This window comes from Acartia tonsa, chromosome 11, assembly GCF_053477335.1.
Source record: "Acartia tonsa isolate MP-2025a chromosome 11, ASM5347733v1, whole genome shotgun sequence".
Classification (NCBI taxonomy): Eukaryota; Metazoa; Arthropoda; class Copepoda; order Calanoida; family Acartiidae; genus Acartia; species Acartia tonsa.
The window spans coordinates 31,266,788-31,282,023 of record NC_137270.1 but is presented as its reverse complement, the minus strand read 5'-3'; the positions used below and the strand labels follow the sequence as shown (position 1 = coordinate 31,282,023).

Sequence of the window (15,236 nt, the reverse complement as noted above, 5' to 3'; positions counted from 1 at the left end):
CAAAAAAAATAAGGATCCAACCACAACAACCCTTTATGAATGAATATCTTTTACGTATGCGTGAACACAAGCATACCCTTCATGACAATTTTCTCAGGGAAAGGACAAGGGAAAGTGAATTGTTGTACAACTCTTATAAAAACTCTTACAATAGAAATGTTAGACGTGCAAAACTTGAATATTATAGACAAAACATAAGAAATTGCGGCAGGGACAGTAGAAAGTTATGGCGTTGTTTAAAAGATATGTTAGGCTTTGATCAAAAAAGTGCTGAGTGTTCATACTTAGAGGTTGGGGACAGAAAGGTAGAGGGTGACCAAGCTATCGCAAATGAGTTTAACTCCTACTTCAGTCAGATTGGAACCTCCCTCAGACCTGAGATCCCAAAAACAGACAAAAACTTTGCCGAATATTTACCACCCCCCATTCAAGATTCAATCTTTTTTGAACCCCTTTACCCCTTCAAAGTAATAAACTTAATCAGAAATATAAGGCCCAAACGGTCCACAGACATAAATGATGTGAGTATGTTTTTAATCTCCCGTTATGCAGATGTAATCGCACACCCCCTTTCACACATCTATAACCTTTCTCTCCAATCTGGCATCTTTCCCAATGGAATGAAAATCAGCAAAATTATTGTACTTCACAAATCATGTTCACTCAGTCAGACTGATAACCATCGTGGTATCAGTCTGATTGATAACTTTTCAAAACCCCTGTACACCAGCTATATTAAGGCAAACATTGAATACTGCTGCCTTCTCTTCACAGCATGTCCAGCCTATCTTTTAAAGGAAGCCTGCAAGAAATACCACGCTTTAACTGCTGAAAGACTGCCACAAGTAGACCAAATATCCCAAATTTGAAGCCTTCAGCTTCTATAACAAAAAAGTTCTAGGCATTTTAAAATGACATTTTATGTACAATGAGAATTTTGAAAGAATTGCAATGCTCATGTTGAAAACTTTGAAATTAAACTACGTGGCCTAGAAACAAAATTATAAGCTTATTTTTGTCAAAAATTTAGGTTTCCAGTAACTAATTATATTTTTACAATAAAAATACCCATTTTTATAGTCAAAATCATTAAAAAAAATTAAGTTTTACTTGCATTGTACCGAATGTACTGTAGCCAATCAGAAGGCTGAATCAGCTTAACAGCCAATCACAGCTAAGCTTGTATTAGTTTACCCCTTTGTTTCTGTTATGATTTTCGTTTAAAAATGCAATTTAAATCGAATTTTTTTCATAGATTTTGACTATGAAATGTGGTGTTTTTATTGTAAAAATATAATTAGTTACATGCAATCTAAGTTTCTGACAAAGATAAGGTTATAATTTTGTGTCTAGGCGACGTAATTTAATATTGTTTTTTTCTTTTATGAGCATTGGAAATCTTTCAACAATTCCATTGTACATAAAATGCTATTTTGAAATGCCTAGAACTTTTTTGTTCTTGAAGCTAAAGGCTTTAAATTTGGGGTATTGGGTCTTCTTGTGGCAGACTTTCAGCAGTTAAAGCGTGTTATTTCTTGCAGGCGTCCTTTAAACCCCATTTTGAAAGTCCAGAAGGCAGCAGTAAGAATAATTGAAAACTTACCCAGCAGAGCACACACAGCAGAATATTTTAAAAGCAATGGGATTTTGCCCATTAATTTACTAATTAAATACAATGTCTCCAGATTTATGTATAGGTACCTACATGGCTTACAGCCTGAGATTTTTAACAATACCTGGGAAATCTCTAGAGATCGCCACAGGTACAACACAAGAAACATAAATAACTTTGCATATGCACATGGAGCAAATAGAAACTTTTTATTAAACTCACCTTTTCATGCCTTCCCAACCATATTTAACAGCCTTCCTAACAACATTAAACAAATAGAAAATGAAAAGGAATTCAACAAAAAATGTTTTACCCACTTTTTAAACCAAATTGATTTTACGTAGGTACCTATAAACTTTAATCTACAAACTTATTTATCATTGCTGTAAGTGTTCAATTATCTATGTTCCCGCCTTATACTCAAAAATTAAAAAATAGGATCTGTAAGATCCGTCTACCCACCCAGGGGGGGGTATATATAAGTGCTTTACATAAATACTTCACCATACTTTTTTATCTTTTCTTTCTAATTCATTTCTTACTTTGCACCACTATTTTACAGTCACCTATCATCCTATTCATTAAACATCATCCAAAACAAATTTTCTCCATCATTCACCCTCTCATTATTTCATCATTTTATCGTGACATGCCCAAATTTTGATCCTGTCTCTGCCAGCAACATAATCCTTAGCACGCAAACCTAACAATTATAGAGTAGCATTGGCATTACTAAAGTATTAAGATCACCAAATATTTTCGGATTTTCGGATACCAATTTCTTTTTCTGGCACATGGATTCAAAACAGTGAACGTGGAACTTATGCTCTGCGCAATACAGATGATTTCTACATCCCCAATGTTCGATGCATTTCATCTTTTAAACACCCTTTGTTTAATTTTCCTCGTGTTTATAACGAGTTACCTAATGATTTTAAAAATCTTGAAACTTATAGAATTCTAAACTGGAAAAAAGTAAAGGATTACCTGTTAATTTCGATATAAATTTTTGTACTTTTGTTAAAGATAGAGAACACCATACTAAATTTTTTACCAACAAATATTAATATTAACATCATACGTGACTACTATAGTTTAATACTTCTATACCTGAACCAACCCACCTTGTCCTGCTTGGGCCACCACCAAGCCACCACTCCTGACAACAACATCACCATTTTACTATTAATATTAATTACTCTATTCCGGAACCAGCTTTACAGGCAAGCTTTCCTTGTAACAGTGGATAGCTTACATGCCTTCTTGGAATCTGGATCAAATGGATCATACCTTTTATGAACCCGACCATAATCATCATGATTTACAATATACAACAATAGTAATAATTAATAAAATATTTTATTTGTAAACATATTGTCAATTTGATCTCATGTAATAAATATTTTAGTATTTAGTATTTACTCAAAAGCGTTTGCCGTAGTAACCTTAACCCGCAACCTAGTGTCTTTATTCTGTTATCTTTCTCCTATCCAAAGTAAACACAAAAACACAAAAAATAAGACACTAACAAATTATTATTTATTCAATTAATTATTTATTTCTCTTGTTATTTAATCCTCTCCAAAAAAATCAAATTTTTTCTGTCATTTTATTGCGGTTATATAGGTACATGATTCTACTAGACAAATACATAAAGAACGGTTGGTTGTAACTAATTATTTTTATTTTTTTCACTACAAATTAGGTCGCAGCGTATGTATTCAATCACTCTGTCTGTAGTCTCTAGTTCTTTCTCCTGGTCCATTTCTTTCTTCCTGGTCAGTCATCGGTTAAGTTATCAGTCAGTCATCCCTCAATCAATCAATCCTCAACGGCATCAATCACTTCTGGTAAGTATGGCGATCGGCGCCGCGCATTTAGAACCTGAGTGCATCTTTCCGCGTACACAGCAAGCCTTTCCTCGATGATAGGAATGGCAGCCTGTATGCGCCGCAAAGTACACAACCCGGACAGGTGGCCAGTCAAACTACGTGGCTGTCTCACAAAGATCAGAGAACGAAACTTACCGATCTTGTTATAGAATCCAATCAATTCAAGGTAGATTTCATCCTCGACATGAATCTCCCACAGGTAAAGCTCAAGCAGCAAAGAAGCATTCAGTAAACGCTCAGACAGGGCATGCCATGGACTGGCCGCCGCGGTCAGAACTCTGGTGCGCAGCCGCCCGATCATCGTTGTTGTTGTTGTTGTAGTTGTAGCCATGATTCTCTGAAGTTAGGACTCAGATGCACACGGAGACTGGAAGTGAGAATCCTTTGGCCAATCTTAGATTGGTAAGCTTCGCGCACAGCTGATTGTATTCTATGTTACATTACAAGCTGACCCGCAATTCTCGTGGAAGCTACTCAATTATTGCATCACCCTGGCCTAGAGTTTTGGCAGGTGTTCCATATTAAGCCACCCTAAATAATGGCACTCTTATACGAGGAGCATGAATAAGGGAAAGCACTAAAATGTAAAAAAATTTGTCAATGCACACAACACTACTTTACAATAGAAAATACTTCTCTAATTCAGTCTTTCTTTAATATTCTTCTTTAATATTTTTATTTTTAGCTTGTTTTTCTCCTTTAATTTTCTTAAGTTTCCTTGACACCTAAATAGTGTACTTTCAATATAGGTACATATGCACGCCTACCATGCATATGTATTCCTTGTTATTGCAACCCCAAGATTAAATTTAGCAAAAAATCCATCAAGCTCTCAAGTTTTTACTTAACGTAAAACACCTAGTATGTAAATTTATTCTTATTCTTATTTAATAAAGCCATCAGGAATGTAGGAATAAAGTGTTTGGTCGGAAATAAGTTAGCAGGTACCAAAGAATTGTGGGATTAAATCCCACGGGATTAAAAATACTCAATTCAATCAATCATTTAATCCGGGAAAACTAGGGCAGTGTGGGTCGCAGTTTATAACGAGAATAAAAACGTGGCTAACTTCCACGGCACCGGTAACAATTGTATTGGTCTTAGTTTTGGAAACCCCGTAAGGATTCTAGTGGGACGATTATTAAGATGGTATATTAAGCATACCTTTGTTGTAGAAAATTAGCAATTGCAAAACATAAAATTGTCGTATTTTAAAATGTATTTGATATTACTCAAAATTAGTAAATTGTTACAAAAAGTCTAAAAATCATGAAGATACAAAGAGTATGGTAGGTTTTATTTTATATCTTTATTTAATTTTTATCGTTTTGTATACTTAATTTTAGCTTATTTAACATTTTTATTAATTCTTTCATTAGTTTTAGGCATAATAAGTCTATTTTATTTAATTATTTTATTAAAAAATCGTTGTACATGTGTACAACAAAACCTGTTCTTAAATGTAAACAAAGAAGTTACTGGGTATATAAGCATAGGTCAGGGCACATTTCTTTAGTGTATTAGATAATTTCAATCACTCAACATCTATTTTACCTATTTTAGTTTAATATTTTTATATCTATTATTTTATTTATTCTTATTTATTGTTTATGGGAACATTTTATTATTTTATCAATATTTATTCATGACACATTGCATTTCTTTGCTTTTATTTGTCATGTTATTTTATTGAATTTTAATCTATAACAGCAGTTCTGTGCAGTTTTATAGATTTTAAGTTTTATTCCCATATGCAAATTTTATGTCTAACCAGCTTATTTTAGTAATTCAAGTTAACACTGGTGATAGTAGTACCAAGTATAGTTCTTGTTTTCGTCCCTGGATTAGCCAGCCTAAAAAGTAAGAATAATTATTTGATATTTTTATTGATTATAAGTTTATTTTATGTTTTATTCTTCATTCATAAACTTATAATTATTTCAGTTCAACACTGTTCGAATATAGCTGTGTTACCTGGATAATTTCTACCTATTTTATATACTATATTTAATGCTCTTATTTGTTGTTTCATTTTATTTTTATGTAAATATATGTGATATTTCAAGTCTCTACTTAGTTCTTTACTCATTAGTTATCATGCACATTTCTGTTTTTGATGCTATTTCATTTTAGTCCTGTAGCTATTCCAGAGTCTTTAAATGAATTGAAATTAAGCTGTCCCCTTAATTTTGGTTCTACAACAACCTTAGTATATAGTAACTTATATATGTCATTATTATGTAACTTTATCCAATTTGTTACAAATATTTCTAAGCTAAGAAACGACTTGGTAAGCGCCGCGCAGAACTGCGGTTCAACAACCCCGGCTGGGGTTAAGCCATCCACTCGCTTCTCAGCTTGCTCAGTGTTCAATTGTAAAATTATCATATAGTAAAAAAATAAAATGTAGGTGAACGGGGAAGGAGAAGTTCACTACAGCCCTGAGCTAGGTACATAAATGGATATCATGTATCGTAACCTAAAATACTAATAAATTACTATCATTGTCATATGTTATGAAAGATATGCATTAATAATATGAATAATAAATATATGCAATCTCTTTCAGGAAGAAACCTAGTAAACTTTATCAATGTGCAATCTCTTTCAGGAAAGAAATCAAGGGGGGGGGAAGTTTGTACACTTATAGGAAATGAAATTCAGTACCAAAGTTTGGGAGGGTCGTATGGGCTTGTTTTTAAAGTTATCAACCTAATTCTTTTTGTAGGCTCTCTTATATGACTTGATATACACGGAAAACTTTGAAAATTAAATTTCGGTACTTTCCTTCTAGGGGCTTGTGGAGCAAAAGGCCCCCCAAAACACTAAAAATATGAGTTCTGACCTTATTTTTATAGATATCGACCTGATTTTTTCTTTATAATACTTTTTTAACATACCCGATCCAACTAACCATTACAGATTTCATTTAGGGACTTTCCTCTTAGGGGCTTTTGGAGCAAGAGACCCTCAAAACACAAAAATATGAGTACTGGGCTTATTTTTGAAGATATCGACCTGGTTTTTTTACATAAAAATAATATTTAAACATAACCGAATCTACGAACCATTACAGATTTCATTTTGGGACTTTCCTTCTAGGGGCTTGTGGAGCAAGAGACCCCCCAAAAATCATAAAAATATGAGTTGTGGGCTTCTTTTTTAAGATATCAACCTGATTTTTTAAATAAAAATACTATTTTAACATAACCGAATCTACGAACAATTACAGATTTCATTTTGGGACTTTCCTTCTACGGGCTTGTGGAGCAAAAGACCCCAAAAACACTAAAAATATGAGTTCTGAGCTTATTTTTTAAGATATCAACCTGATTTTTAAAAAATAATACTGCTTTAACAAAACCAAATTAAGAGAATATTACAGATTTCATTTTGGGACTTTCCTTCTAGGGGCTAGTGGAGCAAAGATTCCAAAACCACTAAAAATATGAGTTCTGAGCTTATTTTTAAAGATATCAACCTGATCTTTTTAAAATAATACTTTTTTAACATAACCGAACTAAGAAACCATTAAGGATTTCATTTTGGGACTTTCCTTCTAGGGGCTTGTGGAGCAAAAGACCCCCAAAACACTAAAAATATGAGTTCTGAGCTTATTTTTTAAGATAACCTGAGAACTCAATTAATTTTGTTTTGGGGGTGTTTTACCCTACTTTCCCCTAAAAGGAAAGTGCCAAAATGAAATTATTAGTGGCTACCTAGTTCAAACATGTGAAAAAAGTTTTACATGAAAAAAATCAGCTCAATATCTCTAAAGATATTTTTTGGGGGTCTTTTGCCCCACTAGCTTCTAGAAGGAAAGTCCCAAAATGAAATCTGTAATGGTTTCTTAGTTCAGTTATGATAAAAAAGTGTTCCTAAAAAAATCAGGTTGATATATTTAAAAATAAAGTCAGAACTCATATTTTTAGTGTTTTTGGGGTCTTTTGCTCCACAAGCCCCTAGAAGGAAAGTGCCAAAATGAAATCTGTAATGGTTTGTAGGTTCGGTTATGTTAAAATAGTATTTTTATATAAAAAATCAGGTTGATATCTTTAAAAATAAGCTCAGAACTCATATTTTTAGTGTTTTTGGGGTCTTTTGCTCCACAAGCCCGTAAAAGGAAAGTCCTAAAATGAAATCTGTAATGGTTCGTAGATTCGGTTATGTTAAAATAGTATTTTTATATTATATAAAAAAATAAGGTTGATATCTTAAAAGAGAAGCCCACAACTCATATTTTTATGATTTTTGGGGGTCTCTTGCTCCACAAGCCCCTAGAAGGAAAGTCCCAAAATGAAATTTGTAATGGTTCGTAGATTCGGTTATGTTTAAATATTATTTTTATGTAAAAAAAAACCAGGTTGATATCTTCAAAAATAAGCCCAGTACTCATATTTTTGTGTTTTGGGGGTCTCTTGCTCCAAAAGCCCCTAAGAGGAAAGTCCCTAAATGAAATCTGTAATGGTTAGTTAATTCGGTTAAGTTAAAAAAAAAGTATTATAAAAAAAAATCAGGTCGATATCTTCAAAAGTAAGCCCAGTACTCATATTTTTGTGTTTTGGGGGTCTCTTGCTCCACAAGCCCCTAGAAGGAAAGTCCCAAAATGAAATCTGTAATGGTTCGTAGATTCGGTTATGTTTAGATATCATTTTTATGTAAAAAAAAGCAGGTTGATATCTTCAAAAATAAGCCAAGTACTCATATTTTTGTGTTTTTGGGGTCTCTTGCTCCACAAGCCCCTAGAAGGAAAGTCCCAAAATGAAATCTGTAATGGTTCGTTGAATCGGTTATGTTAAAAAAGTATTATAAAAAAATCAGGTCGATATCTTCAAAAATAAGCCCAGTACTCATATTTTTGTGTTTTGGGGGTCTCTTGCTCCACAAGCCCCTAGAAGGAAAGTCTCAAAATGAAATCTGTAATGGTTCGTTGAATCGGGTATGTTAAAAAAGTATTATAAAGAAAAAATCAGGTCGATATCTTTAAAAATAAGCCCAGTACTCATATTTTTGTGTTTTGGGGGTCTCTTGCTCCAAAAGCCCCTAAGAGGAAAGTCCCTAAATGAAATCTGTAATGGTTCGTTAATTCTGTTAAGTTGAAAAAGTATTATAAAAAAAATCAGGTCGATATCTTCAAAAATAAGCCCAGTACTCATATTTTTGTGTTTTGGGGGTCTCTTGCTCCACAAGCCCCTAGAAGGAAAGTCCCAAAATGAAATCTGTAATGGTTCGTTGAATCGGGTATGTTAAAAAAGTATTATAAAGAAAAAATCAGGTCGATATCTTTAAAAATAAGGTCAGAACTCATATTTTTAGTGTTTTGGGGGGTCTTTTGCTCCACAAGCCCCTAGAAGGAAAGTACCGAAATTCAATTTTCAAAGTTTTCCGTGTATATCAAGTCATATAAGAGAGCCTACAAAAAGAATTAGGTTGATAACTTTAAAAACAAGCCCATACGACCCTCCCAAACTTTGGTACTGAATTTCATTTCCTATAAGTGTACAAACTTCCCCCCCCCCCCCCCTTAGTTAATATAATTGTAACTTTATTAGTAACTCGCCCTAATTATATGCACCTTAGAGGAAATAAATCTTATCTTATCTAAGCCCTGCAGAAAACCAACCTAGCCCGGGGGGGTTAGCTTCAGGTTAGTCTAATGCTAATTTTCGCTGAAAATTTGAGTTTCTTGACCTAAAAAACCTATATTTTGATGTATAACAAGATATATATTGGAAAAAATGCACTTAACCCCTGCGGGCCACCAACCTAGCCCGCTCGGGCTAGCTTCAGATTAGTCTAATGCTTATTTTAGCTCTAAATTTGAGTTCCTTGACCTAAAAAAACCTATAATTTGATGTATCACAACATATATATTGGGAAAAATGCACTTAACCCCTGCGGGCCACCCACCTAGCCCCCTGGGGTCGGTCCAAGACTTGCTGAATCATCTTAAATAATGCCCATATGAATAGACACAATGTATCTAAGTTAAAACCCTAAGAAAAAACAATTTAAGGTAAGTTTCCACATCAAAATAGACCCAAAAAAAGCCTAAAAACCCCATTTCCGCAGGGTTTTTCTTACCTAACCTAACCTTAAAATAAATTTTTTTTTTGCTATTTAGATGTAATACCTATAGGACTAGGCTTATATACCAAGTTTGAAGGGTCTAGCTAAATATTTAGACCATTTTGCTCACGGTTTACGAATAGACGTCATTACGAACCCCCCCCTTATTTCCATTTACCTTTACATAACCCATCAGCTGGTTATACGCCGACATCAGAAACTCAACGCAAAATTCTTTCAAGAAAATGCGTACAGCTAGTGTAGATCTTCGGACCTATAAAAAAATACATAAAATCAGCAGTTGGGTGTGTGTCTGTTAGGAACTTAAGAATTCAGGATACCCCAAACATCAAGATTAAAATTATAATGCTTTTAATTGAGACTTTGTATTTTTATTTAGTAGGTTTTAGTTTATCGTAATATGTAGGTAGGACATGTCAATTGGAAAGTAATATAAAAAAATTCAATGTGAAGTCCTGTTTGTTGAGCTTCACTTTTTTAGATGTAGCCAACCTTATTCAAATAAATCTTTATATTGAATTGCAGGGGTGTATATCCTGCAAATTTGACCCTGCTGAGGGGAGGGAGGGGGGAAAGTAAAAAAAAATGTGGCTGGGGGAAAAAATGTAAAAATTAATAGAACTGAACGCATTTTTTTTCCATTTTCTAGGGGGACTTTGGTAAAAAAATTAAAAGAATATGTGGGAGGAGGGATAATATGAATAAAATAAAGAGTTTTGAAAATATTTTTCCACTTATCCCCTTTATCGCTGGAAAAAACTAGGAGGGGAAAAAAATAAAACATTTGCAGCAGAAAAAAATCAATCTTGAGCAGAATATACACCCCTGTTGAATTGCCAAAAAATCCTCGAAAACTTACTTGACACATAGAATCAGGAGCAATTTTATTTTTGGCTTTCTTAACTCCCTTCTTGGCCTTGTCAAAGTCTAGGGTGGTAACGTTTGCCACGGGCTTGTGAACAACCATCTCCTTGTCAGCTATGCCCTGAACAAAGCGAAAGGTCTTTTATTTCTGTTCATATCACAGTGTCAATACACTATAACTGTATATTATCACAACAGAACAAACTGCAACTACGAAGTAATAATTGAATGATTATATGACCAAACGTCATTCAGATAACCAACCCTTTAATTTGATTGCACGACCTTTACCTCGAAGTCAAGACTGCATTGCATTGTAATAAATTGCACTTAATTTGAGCCAATGCATTCCCTAACATAACAGAAGTATAAATTTTTAACATTTTGGTTATGACGCAATTTATGGTTCGAATCTATATAAGCTTACCAAAAATGAACGGATGCGCAAAGTTTTACGCTACAGACGCATGTCTCTTGGCTTACCTTAACATTTTGAATGACGAAAACACCACCAAATCTCGAGTGCCTCGTGCTTTGAATTTGACGTTGGCGGATTTTTTTCTTTTCCTCCTCAACTTTTTGAGCTCTGGTTATTATGAATGGATATAGAATATCATGACTGAATAAGTATGTCATAAATAAGTAATAACACACTATCTGGGTAAAAAAAATATAGTATTCAAAAGAAAATGTTTAGTTGACTGACGGAACAGTTTAAGAAAAGAGTTGTTGAATTAGAGCGGTAAAAATAATCTACGTTCGTTTCTGTTAATGAACAAGGAGTTTCAAACGTAAGAATTTGGAGAAGAAAAAATGGTAAAATATCCTATTGTCCTATCCCTCCCTATATTTCTACAAAACGGCTTTAAGTATAAAAAACAATGATATAACTTTTAATAAAACTTTGTAATGGATATATCATTATAATTTGGTTGGATGTTACACCAGATTTGCAGGTTCTCTAATAAAGTGAAAAAAGTAGCGAGCTACAATAACGATCCCCTCCCCTCCTAATAGATGAACGAAATGACTAATAAATGAGTTCAATGTTAGCAACTTAAATTGACGAAAAAGTTTCCCTGTCATAATATCCACGTAAATTCTATATCCATTGTAAACTTCTATGTCCATTTATCCCTGATTAATTCAGCATCGTCTCTTTCTTTCTCCTCCACAGATCTCTGGACATTAGCTGTGGCCAGCGAGGTTGCATCCTGCAATCGATGTATTGTTACTTGGATGTTGCACCACATTTTCAAGATAATTTGTTGCTCCCAACTGGCTAAAATAACTATACCACATCCAGCCCCTTTTACCAGATCATCCTCTCCAATCCTACTGGATGAATGAACTAACCAATAAATGAGGTCCATAGTAGCAAGCTAAATTGACAACAAATTTTTCCTACCTTTTCTAGCCTTTACTTGACATAACCTAGTCGAAAATATAACGGAAGAGGGGTTTTACTATTAACTAAAAAGTCGAATAGTTTTATGCTATATATTCCCTTAATCTCCCATCCCTCGAAATAAAGTATATTATATTCACTAAATTTTACCCGGGATAACAAAACTGGTATTTATTTTAGTGTTTCTATTTTATTATTCGTGAAAAATTGTTTGTAATACAATGCTAAACATGCTTTTTCAGAATGGCTGAGAACCGGTTGAAATCCAGCGGATACAAATAGGTTTTAATGCCATACTTGAATTATCTTTACCTGATCTCTGAGCATATAATTGATGATTTCAAGAACGTGGATACAATATTGGGTCTCACACTCAGATGAAGCGATATACAGTAACAAATCCTAAATTTAATTGTATAGTAAAGTTTAGAAATGAAATTTGTTCATTAATGATTTCTTGTCATAGTCAGGGTTGGCATAAAAACCCCAACTTTTTTTTGTTACCTTTCCATGATCTAAGAGAATACATTGTAAAGGAGAACCAAATCGGTTCAGCGGTTAGCGAGATCCTTCGGTACAAAAAAAAACAGACAAAACGACATTCTGTCACTTATATAATTAAAAGGATTATTGATAATCCATAAAAACCCACAGGTTTTATTTAAAAAAGCACTGAGTTTGGCAATTTTTCAGAAACCCCGGTTTTTTTCCAATCCTGCTTAATGTGCATATAGTAGTAGATGGATAATTTCTAGATTGCACAACTTTGTCAGTAATGATTTTCGCCTGTTTAGAGGCCAAGACGTTCCGCCCACCTTTACTTTTTATATCATATCATATGAATCACCCCTTACCTGAATACCAGATTGATGCAGGACCCATAGCAACTGATCATGGAGTGTAGCGTCACCCTCAGCCCTACCTTCCTCGCGAACATTTGCTGGCACTAAAATGAAACATTTAATGGCAAAAAAATTCTTTAAAGTTGCAATATGGATTATTTTTTACAGGGGCGATTTATCTTGGGACGGTGGAGGTAACCTCCTCTAAAATAGTTATAAATCTTCCCTGGAACTATGAGAAGCTTTATTGTAAAGGTTTATCATTAGTCACTAATAAAGAATTTGTAATATCATAAGACAATAGCGTCAAACAATAAAAATTACCTAATATTTTTAATTGAAAGAGAGTGTCTTACTCAATGACTACTTAGGTGCAAAAACAAAGAAACAATGGCTACACACACACTCAAAGAAAGTGCCTTATACGGGCACTCAATAATAATGATTTCTAAAGTCCATTAAGGTTAAAATGTCACTATTAACTTAGTATGCTCCTATTACCATTTAAATTGCAAGAGGTGTATATTCAGCACAAGTTTTTTTTATTTCATTTTTGCCCCCCCCCCCCCCTTTTTTTCATGGCAGGAAAAAAATGGAAAAATCAATGAAGTAGCTGATATTTTCAGTACTCTTTTATTTTTTCATTTCCCACCCCCTCCTTAGTAGAATATACACCCCTGATTACATACCTTGAAGAATATTCCTAATAAGAATAAGAATTCTTTCCAACACAAGTTTCTCATCCTCCAGCCTCTCATCAAAATCCTTCTTCAATAAGTTTCTAAAAAATAATAGTGTTAATTTGGTATTTCTATTTCTAGTTATTAATTTGAATTCCTACTGGTACGCTTGTCCATAAATTTATTGTTCAGCCAGTCTAATTATAATAATGGGTGTTTGCCCATTGAAGAGGTGTATTGGGCTATAAACTATAATGAAAGTAAGAGTTTAATAAACTCATTCTTTTATTCGTTGGTTTAAAACTTGGTTTGTTAAAACCAGCAGTGTCCAAACTTTTCAATCAATAATTGAAATCTACATAAGGGATAATTTCATAATTTGGGATGTATATTGATTATTCGTCAAATGTCCAAAAAACATATTTTTCATTATTTGGCTTAATTGATGGGATAAAACTAGCAGAATCCAAACTTATCAACCAATAATTATAATCTAAAGAAGGGATAATTTTGATTATCATGATTCTTTGGTTATTTGTCTATTGTCTATAAATCCTTGTTTCTATCCATTATAATTACTTACCCGAGATATTTACAAATCCTGGTCCAAAGTTCTTTATCAACAAAAGCCTTCAAACATTTCAATTACTATAAAATATAAACGACAGCTGACTCATTACCGATAGGTAACACTTTGATTGCAAAAACTGCCTTTAAGAAAAAAACACAACCTTTTATACAAATTATAAAATTTTTAAATATCTTTATTTTGTATGTTGACTGACATTCTAAGTAAATTTCATATTGGACTAAGAACTGGATATTTTATAGTTGATTATTCTCCATAATGATGGACATTCTAGTTTGATTATTAAAACATACTCATTATTTTGAATAAAAAGCTTTTCAAAATTAGTGTTAAATAAACATCCACATAATTCAGCTGAATGAAATTTATTTTGAATTTGTGTTTGATCAGAGTATTTTTAAAACTATGTTCAAGAATTATTTTCATTGATTTTAAAATTTGTTTTAGGTATTTCTTTGTTCATATATTTTTTTTTCTCTTTATTTTTAGCTTCCATCAAAATTTGCTGAAATGTAATTTATATTCCAATAACATATTTTTCAATAGTCACTAATGAATGAAATTTGGTATCTATTATTATATTTTTCTCTGTAATCAATAATGAATATAATTTGGTATCTATTATTCACAAACCTATAGAATATTCGAGTTTGACACTTTTTACTTAGTTTTTACTTAGCACTGAAACTTTAAACTTGATAAAAGGGGACTATGCACCGACGAGAGCAAGTGATTTTTAGCACCTTTCAGCATTGATCCATTGTATTTTTTAGTGAACTAGCGGATTCGCCCCTAGCCTCTAGGGGGCTTTGCCCCAAAAGGGGGGTTGGGGTGTCCCACCCCCTAAGAAAATAGCCTAAAACCACCACAGGACCAGTAGGTATATACCCTGAAGAGTAGAATCCAATCAGTTCAGTGGTTACCGAGATCTAAAGCTTCAGATGTACGGACGGACGGACGGACAGACATTATTCTACTTTGTATTATAGATATACAAGGTTTATGTTTAATATTTGGTTTGAAGAGTTTGGTTTCACCATGGTTTTCTTTGAAAAAAAAAATTTGAAATTATAAGCATTTTTAAATGAAATATCATCAAATGTTTTGTTGAGTTCAAACTAATGTTTCAAAAGTCTATTATTTTGATGAAAAATGTATAATTAGAAAAAAGGAGTGGTAACTTGTAATATTGTAAATATGTATACTGTAATGTACTTTTACAATTTACGGTATTTTATGTCATTTGCCATGTTATTGTA

At 33.1% G+C, this 15,236-nt stretch overlaps 1 protein-coding gene across 2 annotated transcripts in view; it reads right to left on the bottom strand.

Moving 5' to 3' along the window:
- Positions 1-15,236, bottom strand: part of timeout (circadian regulator timeout) — a 52,254-nt gene that overhangs the window by 30,627 nt on the left and 6,391 nt on the right. For both annotated transcript variants that reach the window (XM_080176188.1, XM_080176189.1), the window contains exons 6-13: positions 13,972-14,020; positions 13,398-13,489; positions 12,721-12,812; positions 12,179-12,268; positions 11,599-11,672; positions 10,942-11,047; positions 10,454-10,579; positions 9,752-9,847 (exon numbers count right to left, since the gene is read on the bottom strand). In XM_080176188.1, the coding sequence (XP_080032314.1) occupies positions 9,752-9,847; positions 10,454-10,579; positions 10,942-11,047; positions 11,599-11,672; positions 12,179-12,268; positions 12,721-12,812; positions 13,398-13,489; positions 13,972-14,020 (725 nt within the window). The remainder of the gene's footprint in view (positions 1-9,751; positions 9,848-10,453; positions 10,580-10,941; positions 11,048-11,598; positions 11,673-12,178; positions 12,269-12,720; positions 12,813-13,397; positions 13,490-13,971; positions 14,021-15,236) is intronic.